General features: G+C 43.0%; 1 protein-coding gene across 1 annotated transcript in view; it reads right to left on the bottom strand.

Moving 5' to 3' along the window:
• The window catches only part of FGD4 (FYVE, RhoGEF and PH domain containing 4), a 228,075-nt gene that overhangs the window by 16,038 nt on the left and 186,302 nt on the right, over window positions 1–25,735 (bottom strand). Inside the window, exons 5-10 of the mRNA XM_079773415.1 lie at window positions 20,926–21,015; window positions 14,363–14,508; window positions 13,768–13,924; window positions 11,247–11,385; window positions 8,315–8,373; window positions 7,853–7,999 (exon numbers count right to left, since the gene is read on the bottom strand). Coding sequence (XP_079629541.1) covers window positions 7,853–7,999; window positions 8,315–8,373; window positions 11,247–11,385; window positions 13,768–13,924; window positions 14,363–14,508; window positions 20,926–21,015 — 738 coding nt within the window. The remainder of the gene's footprint in view (window positions 1–7,852; window positions 8,000–8,314; window positions 8,374–11,246; window positions 11,386–13,767; window positions 13,925–14,362; window positions 14,509–20,925; window positions 21,016–25,735) is intronic.

The raw sequence follows: 25,735 nt of genomic DNA, 5'->3' as shown, positions 1-25,735 counted from the left end.
CAACCCATAAAGTTGAAGTACTTAGAGAACAAAATTTCTAATTGCTATATTAGAGAGCAATTCTATAATAGATGTCAGAGGAACAGTTTAATATTTAGCCATTCTTTTTACCAGTGTATTTATTAAGTTTATAGCCAAAATGATTAAATTTTATTCAAACATGTGGAGTTAGCACATTGTCAATGTAAAAAAAAAAAAAAACTTAAGTCACTGTTTTATATTGACCACATCTTGCTTAAAAATTCATCCCATATGAATTAACAGAAAAGTCATCTATTTTAGTAAAAAGTCTTTAAAGATCTTTATAGGATCTTTTAAAATGAAAAACTTTATTTTGAACCTAGTCAAATTATGTGTAGTCCCTCTTTTCTAGTCAACAAGGAGCGGCTCCTGCTTATCAGGCCCAAGCAATGAGTGACTTTGGGAGGGCAATTAGCGCCCTTCGAATGTATTAAAATATGCAAAAGGATAAAAGAGTAAATATTTGGGTTAATCTGTGGGAAGATCCATACCTATATTCCTACTTCCTATTTATTGTTTCTAGGGTTACATATATCTTTTAAAGACACGAGCAACTGGGACTTAAACCCTTATGCGCCATGTAACCTCTCATGTCTTAGGATCATTCTCTGTAAAAGTTACAGGTTGTTGACAGAATTAAAAGAGGAAAATTCTGGTCCTGCCAGCTCCTCTCTTTGGCTCCACATGGCCAGAAAGACAAGAAGTGGTGATGGATATTTAAAGATATTTCCACATGTTTATGTGATACCATCCTTTGCACTCATTCTGAAAGCCGATTTTTCACCAGTTGTTCCTCATATACATTATTTTGCAACTTCCTGTAACCAGTGTCAGAAATTTCATTTCCACAACTGGATAATGTAGAAATAAAAGGACACTAAATACATTTTATCAGATATATCTCAACACCACATTTCACATTTACATTTCTAGAAGGGAACACTAAGGGGATTAACGACCCCCGCCTTTGTCATGTCCGCTATATTCTAACTATGCAATCAGAGCCTCATTGTAACACCTGGGATTTAGATTTGAAACCGCACTGCAAGGTTCTCAGCACCACCCCAGCTTGATTAAGGTACCAGCTCGCCTGCTACCTGTTCATGTTTACCTTTCTTTCTCTCTTCTAAGCCTTCCGGAAGGGATTTGGTCACAGCTGTGCATGGTGCAGGACAAGCTGCACCAAAATGGACAGGGCTCACACATTCAAGATGGCAACAAGAACAATTTTTTTCTGCATCCTGAGTGACAAATGTAATGGTTGGTACTCAAGTTCACTTTATAAAATTCAGCCAAGTCTTATTATTTTATAGAAACACAAGTTGATGAATATGGAAGTTCTCAGTATTTGCTTTTTGGAGTTACGCTCATACAAGATGATAGGCTGTCTTTTTTAAAAAAACAAACAAACAAAAAAACCAAACAAACAGCCCTTCCTTCCTCCCTCCCTCCCTCCCTCCTTTCCTTCCTTCCTTCGCTCATACAAGATGATAGGCTGTCTTTAACACACACACACACACACAAAAAAAAAACAGCCCTCCCTCCCTCCCTCCCTCCCTCCCTCCCTCCCTCCCTCCCTTCCTTCCTTCCTTCCAAAATAGCTTATTGATGTTTAGAGGGAAAAGAAGGGAGAGGGAGGAACATCATTTGGTTGCCTCCTGCATGCTCCCTACCAGGGATCAAACCCACAACCCAGGCATGTCCCCTGACCTGGAATTGAACCAGCAACCTTTCGGTGCATGAATGATGCCCAACCAACTGATCCACACCGGCCAAGGCCAGACTATCTTATACTGAACTAGAGGCCTGGTGCACAAATTTGTGCACAGGTGGGGTCCCTTGGGGTGGCCTGTGGAGATCAGGTCCCATCTCCTGACCCCCAGCCTCACAGCCCCACAGCCCTGCCTTGACATGGCGCCACCCCCTCACCTGCTCCACTACCCCGCCTGCAGGGCGATCGATCAGGGCTGGGCCCCCCAGATGCTGAGGGAGCTGGGCGGCAGCCCCGCCCCCTGCCGCTGGTTGCTGTCTGTGGGGGTGACCAGGCCCTCGCTCGTACCTGCCTTGACCTGGTGCAGCCTGCTCACCTGCTCCACCGTCCCACTGCAGTCCTACTCTCATCAGGGCCCATCAGGGCCGGCAGTGCCTTCACTGCTGCCCACTGCCAGTGCTGCATCGCCAATGCCCGCCATGTTCCAGCCCACCCCCTGCTGGTCAGCACATGTCATAGCAAGCTGTTGAACTCCTGGTTGAACTCCTGGTAGAACTCCCAAGGGGACAATTTGCATATTAGGCTTTTATTATATAGGATGATATATTTCTCTTCCCCTTTCATGTTTTCAGGATTACATTTCCCCTATTATATTCTTCCTAAGTGGAACTTCATATTGTCAATAACTATATATTAACCTTTATTACTTAGGTCACAATCTAATGCTAGTCAATAAATACTCTTTTCTTCTTCCCAGAGATGAAGGTGAGAGCTCTTGAAGGAGACAAAATATTGCTTACAAAGAAGTGGATGCCATATATGTAAAGGAATTAGGTGGTTAGCCCTGCTCCCTCCATGAACCTTGTTCCTGTGGCAAAAGCCACCGTCACCTTCTCTCTGGGTTCCCACGGATACTGAAAGAGGAAGTTAGAGCAACTGTAACTCTGAGTAGATCAACTTTCCTTTTCAGTGTAGGGGGTTCCTTTTTATTCCATGCTCATAGCTCAGAAGTAGATGTTGACAGAGCAATCCCTGGCTGGTGAGGTAAGCTCTGGAGGTGCCAGGCTGGGCCCAAACCTAGAAGCAAGTCTCAAGTTTATTAAAAGCATAGGGAAGTGCCTCCTTCTTGATCTCTAATATTCCTCAATTATTTATTTCAAGTTTCTTAAAATGTATTTATTTGAATGAAATAATTCAATTTCATGTCTCAATAGTGACTGTTGCATTAAAGTTTGGGAAAGTAAAAGTACAGTGTTGGAGAAATTTCCAGAGTCTAGTCTGTATTCAAAATTTAAATGAGTTGGGGTTGGGGGAGGGTGGGAATCTAAATCTATCAAGCTACAAGGAAATAAGAAATAGAACTCCAAAGGGTCAAGAATAAAACCTCTTGGGTCATTCTATATTTTATAGGATAATTCAGTGATTTTTTTTTTAAACTTTCAGATGTCAGGTGTGGTTATTTACTTAATCAACAGAATATCCTACCATTTATATATATATATATATATATACACACACACACACACACACACACACACACACACACACACACACACACACTAGGGGCCCGGTGCACGAAATTTGTGCACTGGGGAGCAGTCCCTCAGTCCAGCCTGCCACCTCTCACATACTGGGAGCCCTCAGGGATGTCCTACAGATGGCTTAAGCCTGCACCCCATTGGGAGCGGACCTAAGCTGCAGTCTGGCCTCCCTTTACTTGAGGCAACTGGGCTGATCAGGGGAAGGCGCCAGCCCCATCACCCTGCTGCTGCCAAGGTATTTTCATCAACACAAACTCCAGTCCCTTCACCATGAAAAAATGACAACTTTCTTTAAGCATTTTCAAGATGTGTCTTTCATAGGATATGACATTTCTTTCTTTATTTTTCTTTTTATCCTCACCTGAGGATATCTTTCCATTGATATTTTCCCCTTCCCTCCGATCCCAAGCTCAGCCCCTTCCCAAGCCTAAAGCCTCTGCCCCAGGTTTAGGCTTAGGAAGGGGTTCCTCCCAGCACCTCCCCAAGCTTAAAGCCTCCACCCCAGGTTTAGGCTTGGGAAGGGCCCCCCCACCACCTCACCTCCGATCGCAGGCTCAGCCGCTTCCCAAGCCTAAAGCCTCCACCCAGGCTTTAGGCTTGGGAAGGGGTCCCCCCCCCCACCTCCAATTGTAGGCTTGGCCCCTTCCTAAGCCTAAAGCCTAAAGCCTCCGCCCCAGGTTTAGGCTTGGGAAGGGGACCCCCGCCCCTCTGATCGCAGGCTCGGCCCCTTCCTAAACCTAAAGCCTCTGCCTGATGGCCGGGCTGGGAGTGACCTGGGTGCCGAGGAGGTTCCCCGGACCCAGGTATGTATGCAAATTAACTGCCATCTTGGTTGGGTTAATTTGCATACTCACTCTGATTGGCTGTGGGCATAGCGAAGGTATGGTCAATTTACATCTTTCTCTATTATTAGGTAAGATGGTGTGGAGGCAAGCAAATTTGCAACACACATAAAGATTTGAAAGCCGATATGAGATTCTAAATATGATTTGGCTTTTCAGATAAATGTAATATCCCCAGCATAGGAAACAGAAAACCAGCCCTCATTTTCTTTCTAGAGAGAAAGAAAAATGAAAATGGTACTTCAGAAGTTTCTACATATGAAAAAACCAAGGATGCTCTATGGGAATAAGAGTGTGCTGGCCAGAGGAGAGATTCTGTGACAAGTACAGTATTAGAGGGGGAGGATTAGAAGAGCAAACACTATAGGAAATGCTTCTAAGAGGGTCTTCAAAAGATGAATGTGGCTTTTCGAAAATCCCTGCTGTCTCACTTTATTCTCCCTGGAGGCAAATGCATCATGAGACCATGCACTAAAACAGGAGGGTCCTTGCCTCAAAGTTACTACTGCTTCACCCGCCACTAACGCCCCCCCCCCCCCCCCCCGCCAAATAAAAAGGCTGTTTGCCACCTGTCCTCCAAATAGCTGCTTAACTGGGCTTTGCATCAAGGTATGCAACCTAAAACTATTTCCAGAACAATCCTCAAATGCGAAAATTAAACTAAGGCAATTGGTTAAAAGTTTAACTGCAGAAACTATAACACTAATGTGAAAGAAAAGAAAAATTACCTAAGTACCTAAAGGCCTGGTAATGAAAAAGGGAAGACATTGACTCCCAGGCATTTTGCCCAGAAGAGTGTATTACGCATGTCTCTTTAATCTGTATTTTTGATGCTTTGACATCTTTGTGTTTTTATTTTTTTTTTAAATATATTTTATTGATTTTTTACAGAGAGGAAGGGAGAGGGATAGAAAGCTAGAAACATCGATGAGAGAGAAACATCGACCAGCTGCCTCCTGCACACCCCCTACTGGGGATGTGCCCGCAACCAAGGTACATGCCCTTGACCGGAATCGAACCCGGGACCCTTCAGTCCGCAGGCCGACGCTCTATCCACTGAGCCAAACCGGTTTCGGCATCTTTGTGTTTTTAAAAATATATATTTTATTGATTTTTTTACAGAGGAAGGGAGAAGGATAGAGAGTTAGAAACATTGATGAGAGAGAAACATCGATCAGCTGCCTCCTGCACACCTCCTCCTGGGGATGTGCCCGCAACCAAGGTACATGCCCTTGACCAGAATCGAACCTGGGACCTTTAGTCCTCAGGCCAATGCTCTATCCACTGAGCTAAACCGGTTAGGGCGACATCTTTGTTTTTTAAAATATATTTTCATTGATTTCAGAGAGGAAGAGAGAGGGAGAGATAGATAGAAGCATCAATGATGAGAGAGAATCATTAATCGACTGCTGCCTGCACGCCCCCTACTGGAGATAGGGCTCACAACCCGGGCATGTGTCCTGACTGGAAATCAAACCATGACCTCCAGGTTTGTAGGTTGACACTCAACCACTGAGCAACACCGGCTGGGTGATGTTTTGACATCTTGGGACCTTGCTGACCCTGAAGGGACTGCCCTCCCAGGGTTAACCCATTTCCAGAGCCAGGAAATGACTCATCTGTAAGAGTGCCTTTCAAATGGAAACCAACCTATCCAGAGTCCACATACCCTAAAGCCTCCTTTATCAGGCTCTCACTACCTGAGTCAGAATTGCCCTGCCCTGATCACCTAGAGCCAGGTCCCTGACAACAGCCCCTAAGCACCAGAACCTGACAAAACCATGTACACTGGCAAACTCTAAACCTGTTCCCCCTGCCTGGCCCATTCCTTCTTGCAGAAATCACAGTAAAGCTCTTGCCCATGTTTTCCGCTTGTTCCCTCTGCCTCTTGACTCTTGTGCTTTCTCATGTAACATCTCCCCCCTCACCCCACCTCCATGGTGTGGAATGCCCCCTCCTTTGGGATCTGTTAGTATAACTATCTTTTCAATGGCAATCATCTCCAATCCGGTGGCCTCACCACACCTAAATAACAAAATCTACATTTCAAAATAAGTAGACCTCTGAACCCTGACAGGACATGTCCCTGATTTATATGTAGGTCTCTTTACAACTTCTGAAAGGTGAAGTGCTTCTGATGAGCTCAAATGATTATTATAGTTAATTTGGACAATATCTACGTTATTTTTTAAAGTTACTGAAATATATTTTATATACCATAAAATATACCCTTTTAAAATGTATAATTCATGGCTTTTAGGATAGCCATACATTGTGCAATGACCACTACCATCTAATTCCAGAACATTTCATGACTTCAAATGGAAACCTTGTATCCTCTTCCTCCTCCCACCAACCCTAGGTAATCACTACTTACATCCTACCTCTATGCATTCGCCTATTCTGGACATTTCATATGAATGGAATCACACAGTGTGGCCTTTTGTGAATGGCTTTTTTCATTTGACACAACATTTTCAAAGTTCATCCATGTAGCACGTATCAGTAGTCTATTCCTTTCTATTGATGTATCATATTCCACTGCACGGATATACCACATTTTGTTTACCCACCATCAGTTAATGAACCTTTAGGTTGTTTACACTTCTTTACTAGTATGAATAATTTTGCTATGAACATTCATGCACATGTTTTGTGTAGACGTATGTTCTCAATTTTCTTGAGTTATACAAACTTGGAGTGGAACTGCTGGGTCATATGGCGATCATGTGTTCTTAATTTTTTCAAAATTAAGACCACTCCTCTGCGTGACATTTAAGGAAATTGTAACCAGACAACAGAAACTTCTAAGCCCCCAATAACAACTCATATTATAATGGTGAGATGACTGCCTTGCAGCAGAAAAGTCAGATGTGAGTAACATCCTGAGACTGTATCGTGTGCCAGTCACTGAGCAGCCTCTATGCCAATGTCTCTCTGTTCCTTTGCCTATAATAACAATCGCAATAACAGCTAACGTTTACTGAGCTACCACTCAACGTTAGCTTTCTGTTACTCAATGTTAGCTATTACGATGATTGTCATATCATTAGATAGGAAAAGGAGCTGGAACTACCAGTGACTAAAAATAAATCGCCTGGATTCCCCAGGAGAGATCTTATATGTCAGCCAAACCCCAGACTAATGGTCATTTCAGGAAGTGCAGGCAGGGACAGGCCCGACTGCAGTGAAAAGGAAGTATGCAGGAATCTCATGTACTTTTCACAGACGAATTGTAGGCACATGTTTTCCAACACAGCTTATATACTTCTTCAAACTAGAAAGGCTAAAAGGTAGTGGTGAGACATGACTAGGAAGAAAACTGTTGTCAAGAAATAATATGCCGACACAATATCCAGGAAACAGTACCGTTTAGCTTGTAAGAATGAAAGGAAAAGAAACCAGAAAGCATGCCATACCTCATACACACACACTGACGGCTATGACCATGCTGGAAAGGTTCAATTGTCTTCAGGATGTGTTACCAGAGTAAATTACATATGGCAAATACACAGAAAAATTATAGGAAAATACTTCAAAAATAAAGATCTGTGTCCTTGAAAGAACAAGTTTCAGTTACTGAGGACTTTCCCCATGTGGAGTCTTGACAGTGGCGACGGCACCAGGTTAGATACCTTTGTTTTGGAGAGTGGGCAAGCATCCTACTTTTTCCAAGATGCATATGACAATGCTTATAAGTTATTCTTAAGCAAATTTGCTCACACGACAATACTCACTAACAAAAGGTAGCGTTCCTGTGCTGATGTGTTTCGAGCAGCTAGTTTAAGGATCTGTCCTTCTTTTATTAGCTCATTGGAAGGATTTACAATGTCTTCCTCTTCTCCCAGCATTTCATAAATCTCTAAGAGTTTCTTCAGGTTATCCTAAGAAATGAAAACAAAGCACAGCAACATCAAATATAAGGAGGTTTCACTTTAGTGGTTTTAATAATACAACAACCTTAGCTAAAATATGAATAACTCAGAAGCAGTTGGAACTAAGCATAAATTTCGGTATAAAATACATCGATTGTGAGGAAATTAAGAGAAGATTATTATAGATAACATTAAACAGTTTATAAACAATCCTTCTTGTTTACCTGCACCAATTCATTTTGATACAAACTTTAGATAATATTAGGCTATATTACTGGCAATTATCTAACTAGAAGATTCCCATCTCCTCTGAAAACCACTTACCATTTTTCTTATTGCACTATTAGAATGGCTTGCTGCTGTAGATATAATTTCCAGTGATTCTAAATGGAGACAAATAAAATAAAATAAATGTATATTGTCCTTACTATGCTACTAAATAGCTGAATGACATATACTTTACACTACAATAAGAAGAAATCTGGAAAAAGAAAAAAGAAAAAAGAAAAGCAGAAATCTGAGACCAAAGATCTATAATAATAAAAGCGCAATATGCTAATTAGACCAGACAAAGCCAGGCAGGGCTATGACGGAAGCCCGGGGTCCCAGGTGCCTGTCAGCAGCTAAAGGGAAGCCGGTGCCGGCATCCGGGGGAAGGAACACCTACTCTTGCACGAATTTCGTGCATCGGGCCTCTAGGACATAATAAAAGCAGGGGGCAATTTCCATTTACAAACTGGATACTTTCAAAAGTTCATTTGTAAGTAGATCAATACTTGGAACTTGAAGGGTATTTCCTCATTGACAATTATTAGGCTTATAGATAGATTTAATCCATAATGGAACTTTCAAAATCAGCAAACACCATGTCCACTAGCTTGGGACAAGGCCCTCTGCCAGGTGCTTTCATAGGTATTAGGTCAATTACTCCTTACACAACCCTGAATGGAAAGTATATTCGTTCCATTTGACAGGTGAAAGAAATGGAGTGTGATGTGTCTTGGCTAAAGTGACACAGCTATGATATTAAAGGGCCACATTTAAACCTAAGTCTTCTGACTCAAATTCCTACAACATTTCAGTGGTATTATTTTATTCATTTTATGAGCAATTTAACCACAAAGTAGAACCAGCATTCTTTGGGAAAAGACAGCCAATAGTTCTAGCCTCAGCCAATGCTGATGGAGGGTTTTGCTGCAGGGGTGGGTGGTATGGGGAGATGGCAATGGGCGCTCAAGGTCTGAGCAAGGGAGGAGGCCTGTGGTCCCGGGTGAAGCTGGGGAAGCTGAGGTCTCCTGCCGGCTCCACCCCAGGGAATGCTCTCAATACCAAATCAGGTCCTACTCTCTTCCTTCCTTTTCTATCTTGTGAATCCCGGTGGGTTAATTCTGTTACAACAGCCTCTCGGCTCAGGACCATATTTTCTGTCTTCTTTGTTCCATTACTAAACATATTGCACTTCCGTTGCTTTCCCAACTTTTAAGTCTCCCTCTGTGATTTCCTTACGAATATTAGTGTAAGTAGCAACGGGAAATCAAAAAGGGTAATAAAATATCACGTTGCCAATTTTGTCATTTTTGACATTAGCACATAAGAGGAAGTCAGAGTCTTTAAGTATGGAAGAAACTGAATCTTATTTACATTCTGGAGAACTATGCTGATACGGGCAATTCTGTGCATTCCACACAGAATCCATGGGAGAGGGAAGCAAAGCAAGACCGGCTCGGGCCACTGCCCAGGAAACCAATTTGAGGAGTAGCAGTTGGTGGCTCCCACCTCCAGCCCAACCACCAGTTCTGCCACTAACACCAAGAACTCAGGCCAGATGCGTGGAAAGTGGAGATGAAGTAGAAAGTGGAAGAAAGCAAGTCAGGAAAGTTCTAAACGGAAGAGGGAGAAAGGGGAGAAGAGCAGTTCCTGTGGTCACTGACTCACTTGGATGGTGGGAGAATCAAATCAGAGACAGCCTGTGTTCAAAAAAATACCCAGGCTCCTAGACCAAAGATTGTGTTTTGTGTTCCTCATCTCTTATCAAGGTACACTTATAATGGAAGACAAGAAATTATTAGAGGAAGTAGCGATGCTTTAATATTATACACCAATATTGTTAATACTTGTTGAATACGAACCCATTTCTATTTTTTAACTTTCATTTTTACCTTCACAGCTAATATTTTTTTAAAAATATATTTTTATTGATTTCAGAGAGGAAGAGAGAGGGAGAGAGAGATAGAAACATCAATGATGAGAGAGAATCATTGATTGGCTGCCTCCTACATGCCCCTTACTGGGGATCGAGCCCCCAACCCAGGCATATGGCCTTGACTGGAATCGGACCTGCGACCTTTCAGTCCGCAGGCTGACACTCTATCCACTGAGCCAAACCGGCTAGTGCACTAATAGATTTTTTTTAAGTACACGAGAAAGTAACATTATTGAAACCTTTGAGCTTTAAAGAAAGCCTTTCATTTATTATCTAAAAGACATACATGACAAGTCTATAAAATACTAGTAAAAGACAACTAGCAGAATAGAAATAACGTTTTCTCACGGGAAAATGTTAACTGACACTATATAGCATCATTTTATCTTCTGAACAGGTAAAGCCAACTCTGCTTAGGTTATTTTGAGATAATAAATGCCATCTTATCTTTCTCGGTATGCATCAACCTATCTAATTAACCAGCAGCACTAGTAATTCCGATGGCTGTATTCTTCCTGTGAGAAGGTAATTGTGTATTGCAATCCCAGATGTCTCTAAGACTGTAGGTTGTTTGCTTGTTTTGTTAATCCTGACCCTCACTGATTTTTAGAGAGAGTGGGAGGACGGGGGTGTGGAGAGAGAGAGACATTGATGTGAGAGACACATCGATTGGTTGCTTCCCGCAGGTTCCAAGTTACAGGCTGGGGATCAAACCTGCAACCCAGGTATGAGCCCTTGACAGGGAATCAAACCCACAACCCTATGGTCCACAGGCCGACGCTCTAACTGCTGAGCCAAACGGGCCAGGACTCTAAGACTATAGTTTTATATTTCAGAGTTAATGATTAATGAGAAACCAGCATGAGAAATGTGATTTGCATTGCTCTAAAGTGCTTGCCTAATTGAGGTGCTGATAACAACATCCAGTGAGATTATTTTCTGGCACCAATATTTTCCTGAAGTGTCTATCAGACCTATATCTTGCATTGGAATCACAAAGCTGCTTGGCCACTATATTACCCCATAATGGAAAAGGGCGGGGAAAGCATTTACTTTTCGCATCATTCCAGTCGGGAGAGTCAGGGGGCAATTTCCGCAGGTAGTCCTTCAGGAGCATCTCATACCGAGGAATCCGCTGAACGGGCTCCAGCATGTGGTGCTGCAAGGTCAAGTTCCCACAGACCTTCTGTTTCTGTAATTGGAAAGGTTTGTAAAGAAAGATTTAAAAATAAGGTTAGCTAGTCGAAAAATGTAATACAGAGCTTTCATCAAGGGCAGTATCTCCCTACAAAGTACGGTCTGTGTATCATCTGCCTTAGATATAACTGTGGTACTATTAAAAATAGGAATTTTCAACCCCATCCCAATCTATGAAATTACGATCTTTGATGTTAGGGCCTGGGCGTGTGCATTGAAAACACCCCTGATTCTTCCATTGCAGTTTGAGGACCAACAAGCGAGGGTAAGAACAGAAAGGAAAATCAAGTAGGATTTTAAGCAAGAAAATTCCAGATTGCTGGCAACCACTTCAAATTAGTCATTACAAGTCTGTGTGAAGTCATATTATTAAATCATACTCTAGAGATTTTCAAAAGAAGCATCTACTATTTAATGAGCTTCACTAAGAAAAATTTTATTAAATGACTTTGGACTCAGCAGAAACTATTTTATAATAAGGCCACCAAAAACGTCATTTCCTTTGAACTTAAAAAAGACTCTACACAGGATGACAAGATCTGATCATTTCATTATCTGTCAGAATTTTTCATTAGGTCATGGCATTCTTTTCCATTAGAAACCAAACTCCTTAAATAGATTTTTTTTCTGGGTGAAATTGAGTCTATAGCATTTGTTTTCAATAAGCTGTTGACATAAGAAAGGGAAAAGATTACTTGAAAAGTAAGACGTGTTCTTGTTCATATTAAACAAAGCACGAATCTTCTGAACATATTTATTCAACTCATACCGTGATTAAGGCAAGGTTATATACAAGTCGTATTAAGACATGATGTTAGCATTTAAAGCAAACAAGAAACCAAAGGCTTCACAGAGAACGGAGCATTTAACCTGAACTTGGACGAGGGCAGGCTGTGGGTGGGAAGGCAGGTGAGGAAGACCAGGAGGCAAGTGAAGATAGAGGGACCCTGGAGAACAGGCCCAAGGCAGTGGGGCATGAAACATGGTCAATAAAAGGGAACAATGGAGTTTTGTTAGCAAATAATATATTTGTATGGAAACAGGATGAAGAAGAAACAGTAATCTGGGGTAATAATGTCAAACTGAGTATAGTATTGTTTCAGGTTTTCATGCAGGGGAGTGATATCATTGGAGGTCTACTAAGATCAACCTGCAATAGGGCTTTAGGAAGATGTGGGGAAGCTAGTTTGGAAGTCATTATTGTAGACCAGGAAATGTAAAAAGAGCCTGAAATTAGCATGGAAGCTGAGAGGTAATGGCTTTGCTTAATAAATATTAATGTTATAAGTTTAGCTATCTAGCAAACATCTCTCTCTCTCTCTCTCTCTCTCTCTCTCTCTCTCTCTCTCTCTCTCTCTCTCTCTCTCTCTCGCACACACATCAAAGATAATATTACTGATCCCAAAATCTGTACATAAAGAAACTGTGGCTCAGGAGAGTTAGGACAGCTTTCTGAGGTAAAATGATTGTTAAGTGGCAGACGAGGATTCTAAATTAAGTTAGCTGATTCTCAAGTTAGCTGATGCCTTTCACAGCCCCATCATTTCCTCATAATATGGAAATGACAGACATTGTAGAGACAGATTTCTGATTTGATAAAATATTGACCACCATAACCAGCATCGTGTAGTGAGCACTTATTATGCAACAAGCTCCATGGTAAGCACCTTGAACACAGTATTTCACAGGCAAATAGAGAGAAGGAGGAAACACAAAAGAGAGCAGTCAAGGGGCACAGAATTCCCAACCCCAGAAATGTATGTGATCTAAAGAATTCCTTTTAAATATTTAAACTTTAGCACAGAATAGTTATTAACAACTTCGACTAGAGAATCAAATAGAAATTACTATGGTATTATTAAATTTTATTATTCAGGTGTCATAACATTTTTTAAAAATCATACAAAGTCACAAAAAATCCTGAATAATTATGTTTCTAAAATATCAGGATTTATAATAATCATTCTTTTTAAACAATGTTCTTATTGATTTTAAAGAGAGAGAGAGGGAGACAGGAATATCAATGAGAGAAAAACTATAACTATCATTCTTTATATTCATTTATATTCATTCCAACATTTCAACCTCTGAAAGAAAGCAAGAGAGGCACAGAACTAAATGGGAATTCACTTTGTAATTTACATGGACCCTAATAAAAGCACTCTCTTGCTCTCAAAAGCAAATGGAGAATTTACTGCTCAACACATGGCATATGCTCAATATTTTAATTTTGCAGAGATGGTTTTACATAATTCAGAGTCGAAGGAATTTGGCTAGGTATCTCAGACAGATATCACAATCTAAATTTTATATCTAGAAATGTTATGATTTGTACAGAATAACTGATGCATAGCCTTAAACAAAAGAGTCATATTACCTGAATTTCTTCAACTACTGATTTGAACTGGGGAATACGCTCTGTCATGTTTTTAACCAATTCCACTGCGTTATCAAATCCTTTCACGTATTCTCCATACATCTTAAGGAATGGTGCCAATTTCTGGAGGATGTCACCAATTCTAGGGGTAGTTTCCCTGTATAAGATGTAGAAACAAGTCATTAAGATTTCTTATAGAATGAGTGAATTAACAGGACTGCAAAAGAAGTAATCACCTTTCTACACACACCCTGTGCTTTATCGGATTCACTCTGCTATGAGATTGGTAGAGAATGAAGGAAGGTAGAGAACTAAACGAAGTTTAGGAATGACATAATAAAAAGCGATACTAAAAATCTTCAAGCTCCATAATATCATATCTTCGCTAGTCAAAACAGTTTAAAGAGCAGAGATGAAATCCTTTTTTCAACTAAAGTTGAAAATGTACACCTTCTATTATTGATCTATAGCATAAAAATTTAGCCCAAATATTTGGCTACAGCTCTGTGTAACATTAGTATTTCAATTTAAAAGCTGAATAACGCAGCATCTAGTATGACTGCCTTAGACATATCATTTGCTATCTACTCCTTACCATTCTTGCATTCGTTTCTCCAGTTCTGGCAATAGGAATTTACTATGGAAGGCATTTATTGATGAAATATTAGAAAAGATTTTATTCACCATCTCTGCTGGAAATGAGCCTCGATTGGCCTCTTCCAATAGTTTGCAATAAAATACCTGAATAAGAGAATAGAGCAAACATTACTTCAAATTTATTGGCTTACCACCTGGCACTGTGCTATGCACATAGTAGGTTCTTTAACAACTTTTTGTTGAATAAATGGAAAAGTTCATGGTTCAAGAAATCAATCATTTTTTAACTGTAGGACTGAGTATGTGTTTTGGTTAAGAAGAACCAGGAATTAGAATTAGAAAACTCTGACTCTAAGGTAGGCTATGCCTCTTTTTATGGGATGTTAACCTTTTTTGTGCCAGAGAATTTCCAACTGAGGTTAACAGAATTTACCCTTCCTATCCATAAGTAGAATTAAGAGATTTAAAAAAACAACAAGAAAACTTTACATACACATCATAATTGTGGCATTTTCCACTCCTGTTTATGTTTTGAATGATGTGCATGTCCTTTACTACATATTGCCTTTACTGGTATTGTCATTTGTTGGCATACGTCTCTTTTTTCTATTAAAACTGTACACAACTTGGGGAGGGAAGACATCATAATTTAGTTTCTATAGAAGAAAAGGTACTTAATAAATAACTGGTCAGTGGATGAAAAAAGAATATTTTAGTTCTCTAATGTTTTCCTGCTTTTTAGTAAAAAATGACACAAAACTTGAAACACTGGTATGAGGACAAAAAGATCTTCTCCTGCATATGGATAATAATATGTATCATAAAGACAAAAAAAATATATCTGCAATCTTAGCTATACTCCACTAGGGCTACTATACCTCTTGTCATTCTGTTAAATGTAGGCAGAAGGAGGTCTGATCCTTCATAATGTCCAGATGGTTGTTAATTTTCTAAATTCACCTCCACTGCATTTTCTTAAGGCAAAAAGAACACAAAATTATGTCCCCAGAGACTCCAATAGATAGGATATTATAGTAATTAAGAGTCTAAACTTTTCTATGGTCAGCAACAATAGCTGAACAAGCTAATGTGGCTGGGGGAAAAAGGTGGGAACACATCCAATTTTTAAAACAGACATATCTCTATTATAGGAATACCTAAAAGTTTCAGGTTTGTGATCCCCATGAGGAAAAAGGTTGTTTCAAAGATACAAACTCAAAATAAATTGATTGACATGGAGAAATTCTTTGGAAAGTAATACTTGAGTTGCAAACTCATTATTTCAAAGAACACAGCTTTAATTCAGCCCCTGGGGGCTCACCATAACAGGAACTCTAGGAATTTGATGATAGGGAGCATGCACAGGACGACCTGCTCCCATGAAGTTCCAGTTTTCCAATGGCAGAAGAGGGACAATTCTTCTTACAACTAACACTCAAGCATGACAACTCTCTCTTCTAATAAGAGGAGTCTGTATTAGCAGACAATCTACCAATTATCTTATTCTTTTATCACTGAAGCAGGATTAAGAGACCTTAGTTTTCAACAGTTACTCTTACAATACATTTTAAAACGTTTTCACGGAATTAGAATATTTATATAGAATCACAAAAGACCCCAAATAACCACAGCAATCTTGAGAAATTAGAACAAAGTTGGAGGAATCACAATACCAGATATCAGGCTATAATGTAAGGCCATAGTAATCAAAACAGCAAGGTACAGACATATAGATCAATAGACCAGAATAGAGAGCCCAGAAATAAACCCACATCTTTATGGTCAATTAATATTTGACAAAAGAGGCAAGAACATACCATGGGGTAAAATAGTCTATTCAATAATATTGAAAACTGGACAAACACATGCAAAAAAGAAACTAGACCACCTTCTCACACCAAACACAGGAATAAACTCAAAATGGATTGAAGACTAAGATGTTAGACTCGAAACCATAAAATCCTAGAAGAAAATATAGGCAGCAAAATCTCAGACATTTCTCTTAGCAATATTTTTTCTGATATATCTCCTTAGGCAAGGGAAACAGAAAAAATAAACAAATGGGACTACATCAAGCTAAAATGTTTTTGCACAGCAAAGGAAACCATCAGCAAAATAAAAAACAAACCACTGCATGGGAGAGCATATTCACCAATGTACATCTTATAAGGGGTTAATATCCAAAATTTATAGATAACTTATATAACTCAACACCAACCCCCCCCCCAAAAAAAATCCAATTAAAAAATGGGCAAAGGACCTGAATAGACACTTCTCCAAAGAGTACATACAGATGGCCAATAGATATGAAAAGATGCTCAATGTCACTAGTCATCAGATAAATGCAAATTATAACCACAATGAGGTATCACCTCAACCCTGTCAGAATAGCTATCATCAATAAATCAACAAGTATTGGTGAAGTTCTGGAGAAAAGAGAACCCTTGTGCCCTGTTCGTTGGAATGAAGATTGGTGCAGCCACTGCAGAAACCAATATGGAGTTACTTCAAAAAATTAAAAATGGAACTGCCTTATGACCCAGCAATTCCACTTCTGAGAATATATCCGAAAAAAACAAAAACTAATTTGAAAGAATATATGCACCTTTATGTTCACTGCAGCATTATTTACAATAGCCAAGATTTGAAAGCAGCCCAAATGCCCATTAGTAGATGAGTGGATAAAAAAGCTGTGGTACATTTACACAGTGGAATACTACTTGGCTATAAAAAAAGAAGGAAATCTTACCTTTTGCAATAGAATGGATGGATCTGGTGAGTATTATGCTAAGTGAAATAAGCCAGTCAGAAAAAGACAAGTACCGTATGATTTTATTTGTACGTGGAATCTAATGACCAAAATAAACTAACAAACAAAATAGAAACAGACTTATAGATACAAACTGACAGCTGTCAGAGGGGAGAGGGATTGGTGAAAATGGTGAAAGGTTAAGCAAAAAAAAAAACAACAACCAAAAACAACAAAAAAATAAAATAAACCTCTTAAACACAAACAGCAGTATGGTGATTACCAGAGGAAAAAGGGATGGGGGGAGGTAGGAAAGGATAAAGGGGGGATAAATGGTGATAGAGACTTGACTTGGGGTGGTGAACACACCATACAATATATAGATGATGTCCTACAGAACTGTACACCTGAAACCTATATAATTTTATTAAGCAATGTCACCTCCAAGAAATTCAATTAAAATATAAATAAATAAAAATAAAGAAATACCGGGAGGAAAAAACAACTTTCTTTGCAAATGTGCATCTGAAATGACGCTCAAGGCTCTACCAGGATGAAAGTACAAAATGTGATAAAGTAGATTCACATATTCAACAAATACTGACTGTGCAACTTTACATCAGTCACTGTATTAAACGTTTCCTACAAGGCTGAGCAAGTGAACTCTCAATATCCCTTCTGGCCCTATGACTGTAGCCACTCAGGTCATGCTCATAAGGCTGAACAGCAAACAAGCCAAACAGAATCAGTGATATATTCATGTTAGTATCACATCAGAATCACAATCTCTTATTTAGATTATCATAGAAACATAGCCTAGAGAATCACAATAAATGGTCAAGACTAGAGTTTAGGGTTGAAAGACACTTGTGACTTGTACTGAAAGTCCGTCAGTCTGCTCTTTATGAAGTATAACACTTTATACCCAGTTAATTCACTGATAAAGCTAGAAATGTTATAAATTTCCTTTCACTGGCCAGAAATGGTCAGGTCCTTCTCTGTAGTTTCTAAAAACTTTAATTATCAAGTTAAAGTAATGTATAGTGCCAAAGATTAAAATAATTCTGAAATGGAAAATATTCCCCGGGTCCGGGTGAGGCCGTTGGCCCCTTGCTCCGGGTGAGCTTGGGTCCCGGGTCCGGGTGAGCCTGGCCCCGGGTCCGGGTGAGGCCGCGGGCCCCTGGATCTGGGTGAGCCTGGCCCCGGGTCCGGGTGAGGCCATGGGCCCCTGGATCCGGGTGAGCCTGGGTCCCGGGTCCGGGTGAGGCCGTGGGCCCCTGGATCCGGGTGAGCCTGGCCCCGGGTCCGGGTGAGACCGCGGGCCCCTGGATCCGGGTGAGCCTGGGCCCCGGGTCCGGGTGAGGCCGCGGGCCCCTGGATCCGGGTGAGCCTGGGTCCCGGGTCCGGGTGAGGCCGCGGGCCCCCGGATCCGGGTGAGCCTGGGTCCCGGGTCCGGGTGAGGCCGCGGGCCCCTGGATCCGGGTGGGCCTGGCCCCGGGTCCGGGTGGGGCAGCGGGCCCCTGGATCCGGGTGGGCCTGGCCCCGGGTCCGGGTGAGCCTGGGTCCCGGGTCCGGGTGAGGCCGCGGGCCCCTGGATCCGGGTGGGCCTGGCCCCGGGTCCGGGTGAGGCCGCGGGCCCCTGGATCTGGGTGAGCCTGGCCCCGGGTCCGGGTGAGGCCGCGGGCCCCTGGATCTGGGTGAGCCTGGCCCCGGGTCCGGGTGAGGCCGTGGGCCCCTGGATCCGGGTGAGCCTGGCCCCGGGTCCGGGTGAGACCGTGGGCCCCTGGATCCGGGTGAGCCTGGGTCCCGGGTCCGGGTGAGGCCGCGGGCCCCCGGATCCGGGTGAGCCTGGGTCCCGGGTCCGGGTGAGGCCGCGGGCCCCTGGATCCGGGTGGGCCTGGCCCCGGGTCCGGGTGGGGCAGCGGGCCCCTGGATCCGGGTGGGCCTGGCCCCGGGTCCGGGTGAGCCTGGGTCCCGGGTCCGGGTGAGGCCGCGGGCCCCTGGATCCGGGTGGGCCTGGCCCCGGGTCCGGGTGGGGCCGCGGGCCCCTGGATCCGGGTGGGCCTGGCCCCGGGTCCGGGTGAGGCCGTAGGCCCCTGGATCCGGGTGGGCCTGGCCCCGGGTCCGGGGGGGGCCGCGGGCCCCTGGATCCGGGTGGGCCTGGCCCCGGGTCCGGGTGAGGCCGTGGGCCCCTGGATCCGGGTGGGCCTGGCCCCGGGTCCGGGTGAGGCCGTGGGCCCCTGGATCCGGGTGAGCCTGGCCCCGGGTCCGGGTGAGACCGTGGGCCCCTGGATCCGGGTGAGCCTGGGTCCCGGGTCCGGGTGAGGCCGCGGGCCCCCGGATCCGGGTGAGCCTGGGTCCCGGGTCCGGGTGAGCCTGGGTCCCGGGTCCGGGTGAGGCCGCGGGCCCCTGGATCCGGGTGGGCCTGGCCCCGGGTCCGGGTGGGGCCGCGGGCCCCTGGATCCGGGTGGGCCTGGCCCCGGGTCCGGGTGAGGCCGTAGGCCCCTGGATCCGGGTGGGCCTGGCCCCGGGTCCGGGGGGGGCCGCGGGCCCCTGGATCCGGGTGGGCCTGGCCCCGGGTCCGGGTGAGGCCGTGGGCCCCTGGATCCGGGTGGGCCTGGCCCCGGGTCCGGGTGAGGCCGTGGGCCCCTGGATCCGGGTGAGCCTGGCCCCGGGTCCGGGTGAGACCGTGGGCCCCTGGATCCGGGTGAGCCTGGGTCCCGGGTCCGGGTGAGGCCGCGGGCCCCCGGATCCGGGTGAGCCTGGGTCCCGGGTCCGGGTGAGGCCGCGGGCCCCTGGATCCGGGTGGGCCTGGCCCCGAGTCCGGGTGGGGCCGCGGGCCCCTGGATCCGGGTGGGCCTGGCCCCGGGTCCGGGTGAGGCCGCGGGCCCCTGGATCCGGGTGGGCCTGGCCCCGGGTCCGGGTGGGGCCGCGGGCCCCTGGATCCGGGTGGGCCTGGCTCCGGGTCCGGGGGGGGGCCGCGGGCCCCTGGATCCGGGTGGGCCTGGCCCCGGGTCCGGGGGGGCCGTGGGCCCCTGGATCCGGGTGAGCCTGGCCCCGGGTCCGGGTGAAGCCGTGGGCCCCTGGATCCGGGTGAGCCTGGCCCCGGGTCCGGGTGAGGCCGTGGGCCCCTGGATCCGGGTGAGCCTGGCCCCGGGTCCGGGTGAGGCCGTGGGCCTCTGGATCCGGGTGAATCAGTGCCCCTGGGTCCGGCCGAGACCAAACCAGAGGGAGTCGGACCTGCATTACCACCATTTGTCCACCATCCAGAGCTGAGGGGTCAGTGCCGACATGTACTCATAGGGAACTGGTGGACATTGATATTGGGTCTCAAAAGAACTGTTGGTCCAGAAAGAAACTCACTACAGACTGATTCATTTGCCTGTCAGCATAACTATTATTGCTCGTCGCACATTCAATTCTTATAAGTATATCACTAGTGACACATGATTTTGCTCATCTAGGGGAAATGATGAACAACATAGACTGATGAACAAGAACAGAACCAGAAACAAGGAGGCATCGATCGGACTATCGGGCCTCAGAGGGAGGATAGGGGAGGGTGGGGGGAGGGGGGAGAGATCAACCAAAGGTCTTGTGTGCATGCATATGAGCCTAACCAATGCTTAAGTTCAACAGAGGGTTGGGGCATCCAAGGGGAGGGGTGTGGGATGGGAATGGGGGGATGAGGACAAATATGTGACACCTTAATCAATAAAGAAATTAAAAAAAATAAATAAATAAATAAATAAATAAAAAAAAAGAAAGAAACAAAAAAAAAAAAAAAAAAAAAAAAAAAAAGAAAATATTACCTGATCTAAGAGGTCAAGTCGGTTGACGTAAGCTCTTTCTGTAAGCAAAAGTTCGTTGGCTATGTTGTGAAGTTTTTGCTCATTTGTCTCCTACAAATAGAACAGATATGCACATATTAGGAAATAAAGCTTGGACAGTATTTCTCAAGTAATAAACACCTCATCAAATGGTTTGATTAAAACAGTTTTCTCAAGCTTCTCAGGTACCCAATTCCTTTCAGCCATCAAGGAACATCCAACCAGAGAGTAACAAAATTAGAAATGGGCAATTTGCTAGATATAATGTGTAACAATTTTTTTAAAAGAATAGTTTATTGATTTTTAGAGAGAGAAGGGAGGAGAGAGAAACATCGATGTGAGAGCAACTTCGATCAACTGCCTCCTGCACACCCCCTGCTAGGGATTGAGCCCGGAACCCTGGTATGTGCCCTTGTGTGGGATCAAAGTGGCAATCTCCAGGTTCACAATGACGTCCAACCAACTGAACCGCACCAGTCAGGGCCTGTCACAACGTCTCCTGTGACGCCTGTAGCAGTCAGTTATCACTATCGTCCATCTTTGCCTTGAAACATCTGTTAACTTTTCCAGTTCCCAGACACAATACTGTGCCTCTGTAGGTGTTTTAAGACTTACCTTCCTTTCGATGGCCGACTGAATTTCCACCCCTCGTCTATGGAGCCTTCTTTAACTATACAAAGCCCTTCGGCTTGGTCCTATTAAAATGCATTTTATATTTTATACCTAAAATGTGTTTTTTATTTAGAAAGTTCTGCCTACGTTGCTGAAATACCCTTCCACTCTAGGAGAGTATTAAGTATAATAAGGTTTAGTAAAAACTCTAGTACCAAAACAGACCAAAGTATATTTTAACCAGGGTCTAATCTGCGTAAATGTTATATTTTTAAACTGTATAAAATACTATTAAGCTGTAAGAATGCTTCACTGTATTCAACATATAGGACATCTACTTATGTTTTATAGGCAGCATCTATTCTAATGTGGAAAATGACCAAGTTGCTTCTTACAGCAGTACTGAGGTGAGGTATTTTTATGTGAAGTCTTCAGGTAAAGTAACACAATACTGTTTAAATAACTTGTGGTCTCAGAAACACTGAAATAACAACTATGTAGTCAGCAAATCCCCCAACTAGTCAAGGTTTTGTTTTAACTTAATAAATTCAGGGTTAAGCACTAGCCTTGTTACTTACCTGTCTGCTATCCTTTCCCCCCATTTTTTTTTTAAATCCTCATCCAAGTATATTTTTCCATTGATTTTTTTAAAAATATATTTTATTGATTTTTTACAGAGAGGAAGAGAGAGGGATAGAGAGCTAGAAACATCGATGAGAGAGAAACATCGATCAGCTGCCTCTTGCATACCCCCTACTGGGGATGTGCCCGCAACCAAGGTACATGCCCTTGACCGGAATCGAACCTGGGACCCTTGAGTCCGCAGGCCGACGCTCTATCCACTAAGCCAAACCGGTTTCGGCATATTTTTCCATTGATTTTTAGAGAGAGTGGAAGAGAGAAGGTAAGACAGAGATAAACATCAATGTAAGAGAAACACATCAATTGGTTGCCTCTTGCACATGCCCTGACCAGGGCCTGGGCCGGAGAGGAGCCTGCAACCAAGGTACGTGCCCTTGACCAGGATCGAACCCAGGACCCTTTGGTCCGCAGGCTGACGCTCTATCCACTGAGCAAAACTGGCTAGGCCTCCCCCAATTCCTTAATGGTATCCAGACTTGGTTCATGTAACTCTCCACTATGTAGCCTTTCTTTTGGGGAAGTAACCACTGCCCTCCCAGATTAAAAGGGGGGCCCTGATTGGTGTAACAATAATGGGTACACAGTGATTGGTTCAGGACACAAGGAGACATGAGGAAATGTGTACAGCAGCGGGGAAGAGGAGGTTCCCGACTCTTAAAGGAAGAACCACGGAAAAATCTCTCTCTCTTTGCTGCTCCATGTAAATGAGGGACCTATGTAGGCTTCAATGCTATGAGCAGCCATTCCATAACCACGGAGGTGAAGCCAGTAAAAGTCGCCATTGTTTAAGCCAGGTGGAGTGCTACTGTTGTTATTTGTAGCATTCTAATTAATACAGAAACCAAATACTATGAAACAGATGCAGTATATTCCATGAAATTTAAAAACTTTCAAGTAATTTTTAAACAATTACTATTTATAGAGACAGTAAAATACTCAATGACCTAAAAATGTGACTTTGAAACTGTTAATAAGTGAACACAAATACACAGTAAATACATAAGAATCTGTCAACATTTCAGGGGAAGAAAAAGCACTATGTTATTCCACACACAGGAAATACTGATCTGAATCAACACTACAAGATATTTTTATCTTTGTTTCCTTTGTTTTTTTAAAGCCAGATTGATGGATATAATGTACAAGTGATAGTAAAACTGACCCTTTCGGTATAGTTTTAGTTTTGACAAATGCTTGTCATCATGTCACCACCACCCCAATCAAGGTGCAGAATACTTCCGTCGACCTCATCTCGGGTCTCTGCACTCAGCCCCACTGCTCTCACAGGACCCGTGCCCGGCAACGCTGAGCTATCTGTTCCGGAGTGTGTGTAAACGGGATCACACAGTCTGCGCCTTTTGCATCTGACTTCTTTCATTTGTCAAAATGCATTGGAGATAGACCCATGTTGTTATTAGTAGTAGTAGTAACTGTTGTTTTCTAGCTTCTGGTTTTATTCTGTGTGTGTGTGTGTGTGTCTTTATTGTTGAGAGTATTACAGATGCCCCTCTTCTTTGTCCCCCCTTCTGCCCCCCTCCACCTGGCTCCTGCCCCACCCCAGGCCTTCACCACTCTGTCTTGTCAGTGTCTATAGGTAATGCATATATGCATATAAGTTCTTTGGTTAATCTCTTCCCACCCACCCCCACCCCCCTTCCCTCTAAAATTCCTCAGTCTATTCCATGTTTCCATGCCTCTGTTTCTATTTTATCCATCAGTTCATTTGGTTCATTAGATTCCTTGTTCCTTTATTTTGATTTTTAGATTCAATTGTTGATATGTATTTATTGCCATTTTATTGTTCATACTTTTCCTCCTCTTCCTCTTCCTCCTCCTTCTTCTTCCTCTTCTTAAAGAATACCCTTCAACATTTCATGTAATACTGGTTTGGTGGTGATGAACTCCTTTAGCTTTATTCTAATAGTAGTGATGTATCTTCTTGACTTGCATTCTTTTATATGTTCTGATTCTAGTTCTGACAAATATATTTTTTAAAAAAAGATCCTGCAGAATGTGTGCTGTAATAAAATAATGTGCCTTTTATTTGTCAGAATCCATTAACCAACAGGCCAGACTGTCTATTATTGCCACGAAATGAAGCCACTCCTGAAGTCTTCCACATCCTATGGGATCTTAGGACACTTATAGTCAACAATCTTTTGCTGACTGCAAATCGTATTTTAGCTGAACATGGCAAACTGTGGGTATCCTGGTAATATTTTGCAAAATCCATGGGGATGACAGAAGTTATTAAAAGCTATGTTCCTTCCACACAGATGGTCTTCTAACGTTAGGTCCCTGACCTTGCCAAAACTAACACAAAGATAAGCAAAAGTAAGTTTGCTGATGGGTTTAATCACTCCATAGGTTTGTGAAAAATTACTAGGGATTTTGCGGTTGAGGTCAGGAAATCACTGACTCAATGGAGCCTTGTTTTAGGTCAATCAAAACAACAATACTAATGCCACTGTAAAACTAGCTAATCCGTACAACATCCTTATAAAACAGATACCATTACTATTCTTATTTTACAGGCAGTACCATACACAGAACAAAACAAAATCCCCAGGCTCAAAAAGGTCTGGGAAACTTGCCCAAGGTCACTCGGTTAGAAGGTAACTGAATCAGATTCTTATCTGTGGTATGTGATTTTAGGTAACTATTCACTAATAATTGGCTCTCACTCTAACCTTTCTCTACAACAACAACAACAAAAAACAACAACAAAAAAACAACAAGGCTGCATTAGTGCCTACAAGTGAACAGACTAACAAAATACTCTATCCACTTAAAAATGGAATATGGTACCTACTACACATTTTAATTTGTTATTTTTTCAATAAAAATTCTATTTAGCCCTGGCTGGTGTGGCCCAATGAATAGAGTGTTGGCCCAAGCGCTGAAGGATCTGGGCACATACCTGTGTTGCAGGTGCAATCCCCAGCCCCTGTTAGGGTATGTGTGGGAGGTAACCATTCAATGTGTCTCTGGCATTGATGTTTTTTCCTCTCTCTCTCTCTACTTCCTTCCTTTCCTCCCATTTTCTCTAAAAATCAATGGAAAAATACAACCTTTGGTTAGGATTAACAACAACAAAATTCTACTTAAAGCTGACTTTTCAAGCATTTTAGTACTAATTATCAGGTATAAAAATTCAGTCATATTTCATATAATGGTTTCCGACTTTAAAAATTTAGTTACTAAAATTAGTTTAGTTACTAAATCTCATCTGTAAGTACATTTAGGGAGAAATATACGATTGCTCTGCAGGCTCTCATTCCTCTATCAGACTTATGCTTAAATAACGGACCAAGTAGTTATAAAATTGTTGGTACATTGGGGCTGTAGCCTGATTTTTAAAAAATAGAAAGTTAAGTAGGTAAAGGTATATAATATTGGTTCTTATTGTTTGCCACTTCAAAAGTATATAACCCCTACTTGGTGCTTAGCGCTTTACTAAGAAGTCTTGTGATTTATTTTTGTGATTCTTTGGAAAACAATAATAGTTGCACAATACTGATTTAAGAAGTAATCCTAT

Source organism: Cnephaeus nilssonii (assembly GCF_951640355.1).
Source record: "Cnephaeus nilssonii genome assembly, chromosome: 6".
Classification (NCBI taxonomy): Eukaryota; Metazoa; Chordata; class Mammalia; order Chiroptera; family Vespertilionidae; genus Cnephaeus; species Cnephaeus nilssonii.
The sequence above is the reverse complement of the archived record's forward strand: the minus strand, read 5'-3'. Positions and strand labels throughout refer to the sequence as shown.